General features: G+C 42.4%; 1 protein-coding gene across 6 annotated transcripts in view; it reads left to right on the forward strand.

Moving 5' to 3' along the window:
- The window catches only part of SLC37A1 (solute carrier family 37 member 1), a 35,558-nt gene extending 22,653 nt beyond the window's left edge, over window positions 1-12,905 (forward strand). For all 6 annotated transcript variants that reach the window (XM_038141284.1, XM_038141294.1, XM_038141303.1 and 3 more), the window contains exons 12-21: window positions 646-756; window positions 2,339-2,429; window positions 3,345-3,407; window positions 4,209-4,294; window positions 4,903-4,951; window positions 5,789-5,862; window positions 6,706-6,784; window positions 7,766-7,863; window positions 9,653-9,705; window positions 10,345-12,905. In XM_038141284.1, the coding sequence (XP_037997212.1) occupies window positions 646-756; window positions 2,339-2,429; window positions 3,345-3,407; window positions 4,209-4,294; window positions 4,903-4,951; window positions 5,789-5,862; window positions 6,706-6,784; window positions 7,766-7,863; window positions 9,653-9,705; window positions 10,345-10,360 (720 nt within the window). In that variant the 3' untranslated portion in view covers window positions 10,361-12,905. The remainder of the gene's footprint in view (window positions 1-645; window positions 757-2,338; window positions 2,430-3,344; window positions 3,408-4,208; window positions 4,295-4,902; window positions 4,952-5,788; window positions 5,863-6,705; window positions 6,785-7,765; window positions 7,864-9,652; window positions 9,706-10,344) is intronic.
- The last annotated feature ends 268 nt before the right edge of the window (window positions 12,906-13,173 follow it).

A 13,173-nucleotide genomic window follows, 5' to 3' on the forward strand; every position in this document is an offset into this window, starting at 1 on the left:
CAGGCTTTTATATTTTGGGAATTGCAATGTTCAAATGGCACAGATTTGAAAAAAAAAAAGAAAAAAGTGGTTGCTTAACATAAAGCACTCACTGTCCATAATTCATGTGGAAAGATGGCCTGTGCTTATATCAGTAAGATGATGTTACAGGGTCTGAAAAATTGGCTTAGTATTTGTACAGAAAGGAGATAATACATGATTTTATACAGAAATGGATCCTTGCAGAAATTTCTTGTACACAGTGTTGTGGGACTCAGTAGTTTGTCAGCTTTAACCAGATCACATTTATGTGGTAGGGTGAGGGAAGATTAGAAATTGTTTTATTTTATTGAATGTATTGTTAATATGGGGGGGTTTTGCAACTTGAAATGGTTCTTCAAAAGAACAGAAAGTGTTCTGACTTCAAGTTTTCCTGATAATATTATGGACAGTATGCACACAGATACCACCTGATATTCTGAGTATAGTCTCTGCTCTCTCTGTCTACTCTGGCTATCCACACCAAGACATTTTTAAAAGCTGCAGCTTTCTGTGACAAATTAGGTACTTGTGTTTAATAATTATTTTGGAGCTGTTTGATTTCTTGATGTGGACTTTGGTTTTTGTTCTTTTCTCTCTCTCACCTGTTGCTGGGGGATGTTGCAGGATGCAGAGATGCAGCATTTACTCACTGACACTGAGAACTGCAGCGTGGCCACTGGGGAAGGAAGGCATGGGACATCAGCCATCAGCTTCCTCGGGGCCCTGAGGATACCTGTGAGTGCCTGTGCTGCTCCTCTTCGGAATGAAGTTTTGCCTCAGAATTCATGTTTCCATGAAGTGCTAGCTGGGGCAGTAGTGGCTATTAACTTTGCATCACAGTCTTGAAATTCAGGGGACTTTGGGCTCGATTAATTTGAAGGAAAGGAGGCTGAGAGTGGACCTCACTGCTCCCTGCAGCTTCCTGAGGAGGGGAGGTGGAGGGAGAGCTGCTGATCTCTCTCTGATAATGTTCAAGGAGCATTTGGATAATGACTTCATCAGTGTGCTTCAACTTGTGCCAGCCCTGAAGGGGTCTGGCAGTGGGACAGGGTGGTTGCTGGAGGTCCCTTCTGACTGAAATAGTTTATTCTGTCCTAAAGTCTGTTCTGAAAGTTGACTGAACCTAATGACATGTAGTTGTTAAGGGTGGAATAGCAAACTGAGTCCTTCTGTGTGTCAGAACTTCCTTTGGTGGCTCCCCTTTTTACATTCTTCAGCATTGTTTTAAAAAGCTTTAATCTTAAAACCTCTTGTCTGAGAGGTTTCAGGCAGCCCAAACATTTGGACTGCTGGTAAAGGAAAGGAAGTTTCCTCAAGGAAAGAACCTGTCATTTTTGATTTTCCTCTCAACCTGAATGCAGAATTAGGATTATTTGCAGATTGATTTGGACCACGTGTAGAGTAAAAAAAAAAAACCATCCTGCAGCCAACCACTGTATTCCTGCATCTTCTCATCATGTTCAGTCTGGTCCTCTACTGTTTTTCCTGTAGCAAAGTGGAAGTAGTGGGTGACAAATTGCTGCTGCTGCCACCTGGTGTCTCTGAAACCGTGTGGGATCTGTCCTGCCTGTTGTTGGGCAGGGTCACAGCTGCATGTGGAGCGTGTGTGCTGTTCCTCAGGGTAACTGCAGCCCTCCGTACCAGGGATTTAGGAAATCTGCTTTCAAACAAGAAGTTATCAGATGGTGAAGGGAATAAAGACGGGGTAATTTGGCACTTTAGCTGCAGCTCTGTGTAGTAAATGCACTTTTATGTGCTCAGCAGGAAAGAGGATGGAGCAAGTTAGAGCTTTAACAGGTCATTGCTCAGTCTGTGATGTGCTCTTACCCCATTCTGATCTGAACTCTGTCACATTGGTTTACTGGCTTTTTACAGAGCTGAACAATAAGGGAAATATCTTGAACCCATCTGAAGGAAGGAGATAAAGAGCACAAAAAGATGCCAGTTGCTCTGGAACACACTCCAAGCCTGCTATAATGCTGTATAACAACTTTACTTAAGGGAAATAAGTGATGCAGGTGTTCCCAAAGAGTATAAAATCCTTCCCATCCATTGCTGTGTTCTCTGCTCAGGTTATTCAGTGCCATTTTAGTGTTCTCTCTTCAGGCAGTTCAGTACAATTGAAAGGAAACATGTAAGTAAAATACCACAGTCTGCTCAGAGTGCAAGTTTTGTGCTCTCAGGGGGAAAAAAAGCTTCTTGGGAATCCATGAGAGAAAAAGAAAAGCCTAAATGCTTCCTAGAAACCATTTTCATAATGGTCTGTGAAAGCAAATAGCTCGAAGATACTAACTCCCTGTTTTCATTGTTCTCTCAGGGAGTTGTGGAGTTCTCCCTTTGTCTCCTGTTTGCAAAGCTGGTGAGCTACACTTTCCTCTTCTGGCTTCCCCTCTACATCACAAATGTGGGTGAGTATTACAGGAAAGGGGTGCTGAATGATAGCTGCAAAGCCTCTGCAAATATGAGCTTGGAATAAATAAGAAAATAAACATTACTGCTTCTGAAAGAGGCTTTCTCTGCTGCAGGAGCAGGGACTTGTAAGTCACCAAGCAGGTTTATGAATTCAGTGTTATGAGAGGGCATTTTTAAAACAAACAGAAGTGTGTCTGGCTTATCTTCAGTAATTCCAGGCATAAATGCTGTCTCTTTGGCTCTTGCAAACAAATCAAAAAGTTTTACTTTCTAACGATATTTAAGATTGAAGTGTCGTATTAAAACATACACAAAATAATGTAAATGAGTTTCTTTATCTGTTCAGTTCTGATGTTTTGATTTCTTTTTATACTTTTAGAGTGCAGGATGGACCAACTTTTTAGCAGGGTCTGTTGTGACAGGAGAAGGGGTAATGATTTCAGACTAAAAGAGGGTAGATTTAGACAAGATATAAAGAAGAATTTTTTTGCAGTGAGGGTGGTGAAATGCTACAACAGGCTGCCCATAGAACCCGTGGATGCCCATCCCTGGGAACATTCCAGATCAGGCTGCATGGAGCTCTGAGCAGCCTGATCTCATTGAAGATGTCCCTGCTCATGGCAGAGGGGGTTGCACTGGATGACCTTTGAAGATCCCTTCCAAGCCAGATGATTCTGTAATTCTGTGATTATAAAAGTGGTAAAATGTCTCTTCCAGTGAGAGTAATTGCATTCAAAAGTCTGTATTGCTGAATACCTACTTTTGTTCTTCTTTCTTTTACACAACACCACCTTATTGTGGATTATCTGAATGAAGAATTCTCCTGTAAGATGCCCTGGCATTACAAGACTGCTGAGATTTCCATGTTTTATAGTCCAGAAATGAGACAGATATTTTGCTTTTCTCACCAGAGCATCTTGATGCCAAAAGAGCTGGGGACCTTTCTACACTGTTTGATGTGGGTGGGATCTTTGGTAAGTTTTAATGTTGTTTCACTCCTGATCACAACAGTTCAGGAAAGGCTCTGGTGTACACAGCTTACATATTTTATAGTTCATATTCATTATTTCTACTGAAGAAGAGTAGCAGTAAAAGTACTGAGCTGAGAGTTGTGTTAAAATGTGTAAATCTAGTAAAATATCTTCCCAGCCAGTGCAGTACAGTCCAGTACAGATCAGAACAGACAAATTCTGGAATCTTTTATCTCCATCAGCTCTGGCCCATGAGTCTTGGGCACCACCCATGAAAATACTTCCTTTTGTCAGTCTAACTTAAGAGAACTGTTCCTCTTTGTTCAGGGGTTTGGATTTCCTGGGCACAAAGGTTAATGGCCACAGGTGTTTTGGTTTGTTTTCTTCTTGATGCCTTATTATATAACTGTATGTGATAAAATTGGGGGATCATAATAATAATAATAATAAGGACTAGGCTATTCCTGAATCGTTTTCAAGGTGACCACTGAATAAATTTTCATGCCAGTGCAGACAGTTTTAATTCATTTCATGGTTGCAGTGGGACATGGACAGCAGTAGGGCCATGTGACACCTGGTAAAAGGCTTTTTGCCTTGGATATTTGGAATAAATAATGAGGAGAAACAAGTTCTGGTTCTGTTGTCTTCAGGTCAAAAGTGGTTGGGATCATGAGGATGTTGCTGTGTGAATTGTGTAACTATGCAGCCAAAGCCACTGGTTTCTGTTTCATTAAATTAAATGCAGTGTGTGTTTTGTGCAAAACACACCCTGACTGTTTTCCTCACACCTGTGTGTTCTTTCAGGTGGGATCTTGGCAGGTCTGATTTCAGACAGGCTGGAGAAGAGGGCATCAACCTGCGGAATGATGTTGCTGCTTGCAGCACCCACAGTAAGAGCCTGCCCCTGTCCCACAGCTGTGACACCATTCCCTGGACAGTTCTGCAGGCAGCATCTCCCAGCCTGGATCTAAAGAGTCCAGGCCAGTTTAAACACTGGCATGAAAAGTTGAGCAAGTATAGATATTGGGGCTAAACAAGCCTTTTTTTTTTTTTTGTTACAGAATATATGGAAAGTTTCACTCTGTTGTAAAATCTGATGTTCAGTTGTTTGCCAGAATTTTAGCTGCTCAAAGGCTAAAATTTCTGAGATGTAATTGTTGGAAAACCAGCAGGTGGACATGAGAGAGATGTTTTTATTTGATTTTTTTTTTCATGAGTTGTATTCTGTGCTGTGTTGAAGCTGCAGTTGGAGAGTTTAAAATTGAGTGTCTCATAACACAACCCTCCCTTCTGAAAGGCCATAGAGGAATGGGATCCTACCCCTTATCTCCCTTCTGTGTCCAGTCAGTCATTCTACTGTGGCCTGAAAGGCTTTAGTAAAACCTAGAGCTTTCATGTAATACCAATTAAGATATCTTGTAGTTAACATGGGGCAAATGGGGAACCCAGGGTTAATCCATATGTTGGTATTTCGAGTGCTTATTTATTCTTTTTCCAGCTGTACATGTTCTCTGCAGTCAGTAAAATGGGCCTTGAGGCTACTGTAGGTGAGTATTTTTAAATTATTCTGCCTAGCTTTCCATGAACTTTGCATTTATGACCTTTGATGCTCTTTCTTTTTTTTTTTTTTTCCTTTGTTTTCTATTTTACCTTTTTCCTTAGAGGAGGAAGTATGGAGTCAAATGTTTAAATTTGGTCTTGCAGGCTTTTTACAGGTCAAAGTGGGAAGGTGGGAAGTGAGTAAGAGGTGGCAAGAGAACAGACCTAATTAATATCATTAGTCTTACTGGACCTTGTTGTGTCAGCACAGGCTTTTTTAATATCCCTTGTGCCAAATGTCAGAGATGTTGAAATACTACCTTGAAGTACTTTTGACAGCAGCATTAACTTCACTTGAGTAGGCAAAATTCACCTGTGGCTTTCTGTGTGCTGCCTCAAACCAGCAATGGAAACAGGAGTGAGGCAGTGGTGTCTCACCTGCCTGAAGCCTCCTTCACTTTTAGGGTTCTGCTGCTCTACAAGGACAGAAGGGACTTGTGGGTGTATCTTGTGAGCAGCCCCTGCCCTCGTGGTCAGTTTGGTCAGATATTCCCCTTTCTGTGACCTCCCAGGATCAGTAAAGACTCTGGGAACTGCTTTTTGTCTCAGCCCCATCTTCTGGTATGTTTGAGAATTCACATCATGGAGTGAGCACTGAAAAGAGAGAGGAATGGATGTTGGTTTTCTTCCTTTCCCAATTCTGTATTGGGTCAGGGGAGCCAGGGAAGGATTAAACCACTTGGGAGCCATGGGCTGTGATGTCTCCTGTTGTTATGGTGAACAGTTTCTCATGCAACTCACGTTTTCTTTTCTTTTTTTTTTTTTCTTTTTTTAACTTGGAACAGTGATGCTGCTTATCAGTGGTGCCCTGGTGAATGGCCCTTATGCCCTGATCACCACTGCTGTCTCTGCTGACTTGGTGAGTTTGGCTTTCCCTGTGACATTTGGCCTCCAGAGAGAGCCCTTTGACTTCTGCAGGGTCACCAGGGAAGGGGCTGCTTTGTCCCAAAGCAAAGGAGTAAGGAGTGGCAGTGGAAAGGCGGTGTTGAACTCAGCCACTGAGATTTGTTTTAGAATTTGTGTTTTAGTATGAGTGCCATGCTTGTGAGAGGCTTCTAAATTATTCTTGACCACTCACAAGACTGGGTGACAGCCCAGATTGAGTCTGAAGGTTGCATGCAAAGCCAGGCCTCTGTGCAGGTCCTTGTCCCCTTTTATATTTTGCATTTTTAAATGCTCCTCCAGGAGCTGTTGCTGCGTGAGACATGAGCTGGTGATTTAATTCCCATCAGAAAGTTACATCTGGCACAGACCTTAACACAACCAAAGGTGTGTGAAAATAAAAAGTCCAGGTACTCCAGCTGCCAGCACTTCCAGCGGGATCGGGTCAGCCAAGTCACAAAAGCCATGTGCAAACACCAACATTGCTCAGCAGGGAAACTTTGGAAGCTTGTTTTGTAATGTGTTGGTTCTTTAGGGCACCAAGCATGAGGCAAAAGTCCTCTTATTGTCTTAAATGCAGGAATGTTTTAAATAACAGGACAAGGAGCAGGGCAGAAGTCTCCAAGCATCCTCTGGACCCTGTCCTTGGCCTGGAGGCAAGACTGAGGTGACGCAGGCAATGCCCACTTCACCCTTGGCCTTGACACTGCAGGGTGCTTGAGGCATCTCCCCAGCACAGAGCCCATGTGGAAGGCTGGGAGATGGGTGCTGTTACCAGAGCTCAGCTCAGGATGGGTCTGAGCCATCTCTGTCCCTCCAGGGTACCCACAAAAGCCTGAAGGGGAACGCGAGGGCCTTGTCCACGGTGACGGCGATCATCGATGGGACAGGATCTGTGGGTAAGCCAGGGCCACCTGTCCCAGCTCTGACAGGTTAAAACAAAGCATTTCCAAAAAACCGGGCTCTTCAGGTCATACTTTGCTGGGATTCAGAAGAGTTTTGGAAATGGGGACTAACTCAAACTTCACCTGAAACCTCCAGTGGTCCCACAGCTGAGGGTGGGAGGAAGGGGTGGAGTCGCTGTGATGCCTTCAGTTTTAACTTTCATATTTTCCAGATTCTGTACTGCATTAGTATAGAACTCTGAACTTCGTATAAAGTGTTAGCTAGTTCTTCTCACAGTTTAGTCAGACAAAACAATCCTTTTCCAGCCCCAGAACCAAGGACATTGTTGCAGCTTCAGCCCCAAAAAGTGCAAACAGCAGAGAATTGAGGGGAGCAATCTGGGAGGATGGGACTGCATAACCTGCAGCTGTAATTGGACAATTAACCCCAACATGGAAATGAACCAAAACTTATAAAAGTGTAAAAACTCGTGGCCATCTTGGGTATAGCCTCAGCCAGGCTCTTGTGCTGCCCAAGGTGTATCCTTTGAAGGCCTTTTAATAAATCCCTGCTTTATTCCTTTAACACTGCCTGGCCTCTGTTCCAGGCAGCCTCTCAAGGCATCAACTGATACTGGGCACAGACAGCAAAAGGAGATGGCACTGGGCTGTCCTGGGGTCTGGGATATTTGATTTATGCCCTCCATGTGGAAGGGAAAACAGAGTAAAGTTCAGCTTAATTCAGGATGATCATTTTGGTGAGCCAAAGGCAGATGTTTATCACATCTAAGCCTTCCAGCTTCCCATCTGTACCAGTAATGTTTTGCACTTACTGGAACTTTTTAATCCATCAGGTTTAATACTGAGTTAACTAGGTGGAAAAATGGATACTCTAATTCAGAATAACTACATTTCAGTACAGTGAATCTTACATTGCACAGCTCTGGGAGTATGTAATATAAAATACCAAAATATAATGCCAGTATTATATTTCAGGTGCTGCTTTGGGGCCTCTCCTGGCTGGCCTTATTTCCCCTTCTGGTTGGAACAACGTGTTCTACATGCTCATGGTGGCAGATGCCTGTGCCTTGCTAGTAAGTCTAAAACTTGAGATGATGTGTATTTCCTCTGTGCTAAACTATCCCAGAATGCAAATTGTCCAAATTGTCCTTTTGCCATCTCAGTATCCTGTGTTGTGTTGGGCTTCCAGTGGCGTAGGAGATTTTCAGTCTAACAGCAAATTTGCTCGTTTTGAAATTCTCATCTAATTTTAATCAAAAGTGCAGATCAGTTCTGATGAATTTCAATTCCTGAGCAAATACCCAGCTGTTGATTGCTGGCTGAGCAGCTTAGAGCAGGCATAATTGCAAGTAAACTTTCACATTTAGACCTAGAAGTTGCCTCAGATTGCACTCACGGAAGAATCACTTCTGTTGTCTTCAAAGCCAGTTTCTCAAAGCCATAAAAAACATTTTCCTACATTGCTGTATCACCAAAATCACCCTGATAATGAAGCTGTTGAAAGTTAATACATCACATTTTCCAGATGGGCCCTGAAACAGCTGTACTAAATTAGGGGAAGAACTGGCAATCCTGGCTTTTGTCAGTAACCAGGAGCAAATGTTTGGGGAAAGAAGAGCACACAGGTGCTGGCTTGGTCCAAAGCACTGAGCTCTGGGCTCCTGCAGAGGAGCTGAGAGTGTCAGACCATTCCCTTCCTGACACTAGAAAATCAGAAACCCTTTGAGTTACAACTGAGGCTTTTGTTTTTCCTAAATTCAAATTGAACCCCAACTTCAAAAGTAATTTTTTCATGTTTAGGAGTAATTCTCTGGAAATTAAATAAATAAATTAGGTAAGTTAATAGCTGAAGTGTGTTGTCACTGGTAGTCAGCAGCTTGTTTCAATATTTGGTATTTCATGCTGCAGAGTGAGGTTTGGGAGGATGTCATATTTTTCCTAGATAAAGTTCTCGTTGTTTTTCTCTTACAGTTCTTGATTAAAATGAAAAAATGTCACTTTTCTTTGAGGAATCAATTAAAATCCCTTTGCAAAGCTCTGGTGTTGAGAGATTTGACTCTGCAGTTGCAATAAATCCTTTTTTGCATAACTGTTCTGCTTTTCCTGGTTTTTGCAGTGCAGCATTTGGATACCTGTTTTCAAATATTATTTTTCCAGGGGTACCTGGAGGGGGCTTTATCCCCTTACGTGGCATTCAGTTCTGTTATTCTTGGCCACTTCTGTGCCTCTGAAAACGTTTAACTTCTTAAGGCATTCATACTTACAGCAGTGAGCAAACTTAAAATAGTGAGATTCTGAGGATAACATAACCTGAAATAGTGAGCAACCCTGAAAGCTCCAATTCTGTCTTTAATGTACATGAGAACCATCGAATTGTATTGGTAAAATCACTTTCCTGCTGCTATCTCAATAATCCTTTTCAAGTGCACTGATGCTGCACAGAGAAGCAAACGTGACTGTCTGCACTCACCTTGACTAATTGTGGGAATAAAGCTTTTTCACACACAGTTGTTTTTGCAAGCAGCAGCTAAAATTTCTTTCTGACACGTTTTCTTGAAGCCTCGGGGTCCCTCTGCTGGTTTCTTCACACATTTGCTGGTAAAGTAACTCGGAAACCATTGTGGTTCTTAGGAAGAAATTGATCTCTCAGATGCAAAAAGGAAATTATTTTCCTCTTGCCTGCTTATTGTGAAAGCTCCTCTACCAAACATTACTGACCATCTGTAAATCTTTTATTTTTTTTAAACCCAGTTCAGCATTACAGGGTAATATTTCAAGTGAGAAACTCCAAATAACAATGAATAATTCTGCTTCTTTTTTATCTGGGTGATACTAAAGGAGATTTTGTGATTGTTTTTGCAGCTCTTACTCCGTCTTATCCAGAAGGAACTTCAGTGTCATGCAGATCACACCCTGTAAGTGTTTTTCATGGCTGCTGCTCTTTAATAACACCTTGAAAACACTTCTCTAAGCCTTCCAAATATAGCCATAAATGATCTTTAAGGGTGGAAAAGACCTCCAAGATCAATTCCAGCCTTTGTCCCATAATACCTAAATGTTAAGGTTTGTGTAGATCCATTTCTGTCTGGTTTTATTCTGCTTCAAAAGAGTAACCTCACTTTGATGTTTTCAAACCATGGACATTTTCCTTGATGTTTCCAAGAACATCTTCTTTCAAAAAATATCTGAAAACACACCTCTGTCACAGTCTCTTGTTTGTGTTTTTTTTTTTCCCCCCAAATATTTAATCCTCCATGGGTTTCATTGTGCAGGTGGGGAATTGCCTGCCCTGTGTTTAATAATAGTTTAAAATGTAACTTTTTCCAAAAGTTCTTAAAGAAAAGGGTGACTCTGAATTTACAGTATTTTGAATTGAGGAGAAAAAAATCACTGAATCCATACACAGAATCTAAATTGAGCCTCTTGATTGTAGAATTTTGGAGAAGTAAAATGGAGAGAACAGAAAAATGCACAGCAGGGGCTGGATGCTGCCTTTAGGTGTCTGTTCTGCCTCACACCTCAGCTTTTCCTGCCTGGTTGCTTTTCTTCCCCAGGTTCAAAGAGCACTGAGCTACCAGAGCTGGGATGAGGAGCGTGCCAGTGGATGGAGCTGTTCCCTGAGAACTCCATGGGACACCTTATTCTGTGTTTAAAGGTCTCTGTGTGGTGAAGAGCCTTGCAGGTTTCCTGGGGAGCAGTGTGAGGCATGGTGAATCCCTGAAGCTCTTGATTTTTGCACATGAATACCTCAGGGTGGCCACTGCTCATCAGAGGAGAGATGGGGACTCGGGGAAGGTTTCAGCAGCACGCCTCGACTGAGCCAAAGAGAAATACCAAGTGCCTTTTTTAATTTCTTTTGATAGGATGTTTTTAATTGAAACTTTGAACTGCGTGTTTGCCAACAATCCAGGCAAAGCTAGAGCAGGAGGAAGCTGAAATTGGAACAGTCTGTGAGTGGCTGTCCCAGGGTCAGTGAGCAATGTGTCTCTCACGTCATCTGTGTACACTGAGAGCATCACTTTATGGAGGACAATATCAGCTGGTCATTAAGATGTGCTGCTAGTAGGATTTGAGGCTGCTCAGACAATAATCACCTGGCTGTGTTATTAGCTTTTAGCTACAGTTCTACTTCCTAAGGACAGCATCCAGCCTTTTGGTAGGTTATAAAAAGGAATTTACTCTTGCTGTGTGCTGCAGTTAGCAGTTTTCACAGATCCTCTGGATGGATGTTAGTCCTCCGTTAGGGTAATGCAAAAAAAAAAAAGTCCTAAGCAACAAAAAGCAGTTTATGAGTCAGAATTTTCAGTGGGGGCTCTAATGATTTTTTTTCAGGGCATTATAAAATGATTGTGCATTTTAACTTCCCTGCCAGGCTGGGCTGACATGAGAGGGGGTTTCTTTGGGGTGGCAGAGAGCTGGGAGCTGTCCTGTGTGACAGGACTGAGCAGGGAGAGCTGCTCTGGTGCCCCCTGGCACAGGGGTCCATGTTGGGTTCCAGTGCTGGTGTGTGCACGTGGAAGTCATAGTCAGATCTGGGCCTTAATATCCAGAAATCTCTCTCAAGTGGCTCTGGGCTTCAGACTTGGAGCCAACATATCAGAGAAGAAAAATTACCTGTGTGGGTGGTAGTTTGTGAGAGAACATTTGAGTGTACCTAGTGCTACCCAGAAAATAGATGGTGTAATGTCTTCAGAACATATCATTTCTTTGTACAGCTGTCTGCTTTGCAAACAGAATGTTTCTGTGATTTTTTTTTTTTTTAAGATGTACAAAGTCAAAAGAAATCTTTTTTTTTTTGTATGGGGTGTTTATACTTACACAAAGATTAGGTAATTTAAACTGTGTGTTATCCTCAACTGTATTTATTAAAGCTCCAGGCCTTTGTCTTGCTCTGTGCTCTTAAGTTGTGTGAGACAGTGCAAGAGTCTTTACACTTGATTAGCAAAACACTTTAAAAGCCCTGCAAAATATCCAGGAATGTCCCATCAGCTGCTGCTAACACTTCATTTCCAGGGCTGTTTTGTACCTTCTCAGTCTTTTGAGTTGCTTGGCTGGTTTGATCCAGCACGTGCTTCATGCTTGACCTGGGCAGTGTCAAAATGGGCTCATTTTTAGCTGTTTTGCTGAGCAGAGGTACAGGGATGACCCCACAGGGACTTAGGGAAGGTGCCAGGTCCTTGCAGGGAGCTCTAGGAGGGTCCTGCACTTAACTAGATGGAAGGTTGACTTCACACATTTTGAGTATGAATCTCCTCTCTCAAGGGGAGATTCTCAACAACTGAACTCAAAAATCTGTGCTGTGCTTGGGCTGGGGTTAAATGTGACAGAATTGTGCAGCAATGTTGCTTGGAAGGACTTCCATCCTCCTGGAACGGGAAACTGCTCCTGGAATGTCCAACTGCTCCTCACTCAACCAGGCTGAACCTGGGGCACTGCTGAAACAGCCTCTGATGTTGCAAAAATAACATTGCAGCCCCAAACCAGCTGTCCTGGCACAACATCAATGCCTGTGTGGGGAGGGAGAGATGGATGGAGGACCACTTTAGCTGGGGATTCCAGTCACCTTCCCCAAAAATACGTGTAGAGCTTTATACTAGTTTACTGAAACAGTTCAAGCTCTGCTGTGCTCACATTTTGAGAAGCTGTCCCCTGTGGGCTGAAGTCTGATGTTAAAAAGCTTTTGGTTGTATTTCTGGAGATATTTAAGTGTGTTTTGGGTTTTTCTTGTTGGGGCTGCTGCTGTTATTTATTTATTTATTTGAATAGCTTTTGCACTGCAGCGACTCGGGTATGAGGTAATGACAGATTACATTTCAGTTCCTCCAAGATACAAATTTGTTGGACAAAAAGATTTGGTTTTCTATTTTAAAAAGACCCTAAAGGTCCCCCAAATAGTGACTAAACTGTGTGTTTTGTTAGTATCAGGTGTTTATATCTGGAAATGGGCAAGACTGATGAAATTCTCTGTATAAAAATGTGAGTGACCAGTAGGTACAGCCAAATTTAAATGAGACTGCTGGGTTGGTTCATTGGGGTTTTTTAATGCTGATTATTGTGATTTTTTTTTCCATTCACCATCCTGTGTTGAATAAAAATAGATTCTGTTCTAAACAGAGAAGTGTTGAGTACTTTATCTTTTACCATCTCCATGAAGAAATGCTCCATTTATTGGTTGGAAGGACAGACATCCCTGCTGGGACATTTGCCTGAGTCAGGGGCTGAGTGTGGCTCCTATGGTGACCTTTAAGGTGACTTTCTTTGTTGTCAGCTTTGCTTACTCTTCAGTGTATATAGAATTGACATGGAAAAGCTTCATCTTTTCTCTCTAGCACTGATTATCTCCAACATTTATTGTCGTGGCTCTGTTAAAATGTTTGAGGGGG

Source organism: Motacilla alba, chromosome 1, assembly GCF_015832195.1.
Source record: "Motacilla alba alba isolate MOTALB_02 chromosome 1, Motacilla_alba_V1.0_pri, whole genome shotgun sequence".
NCBI lineage: Eukaryota > Metazoa > Chordata > Aves > Passeriformes > Motacillidae > Motacilla > Motacilla alba.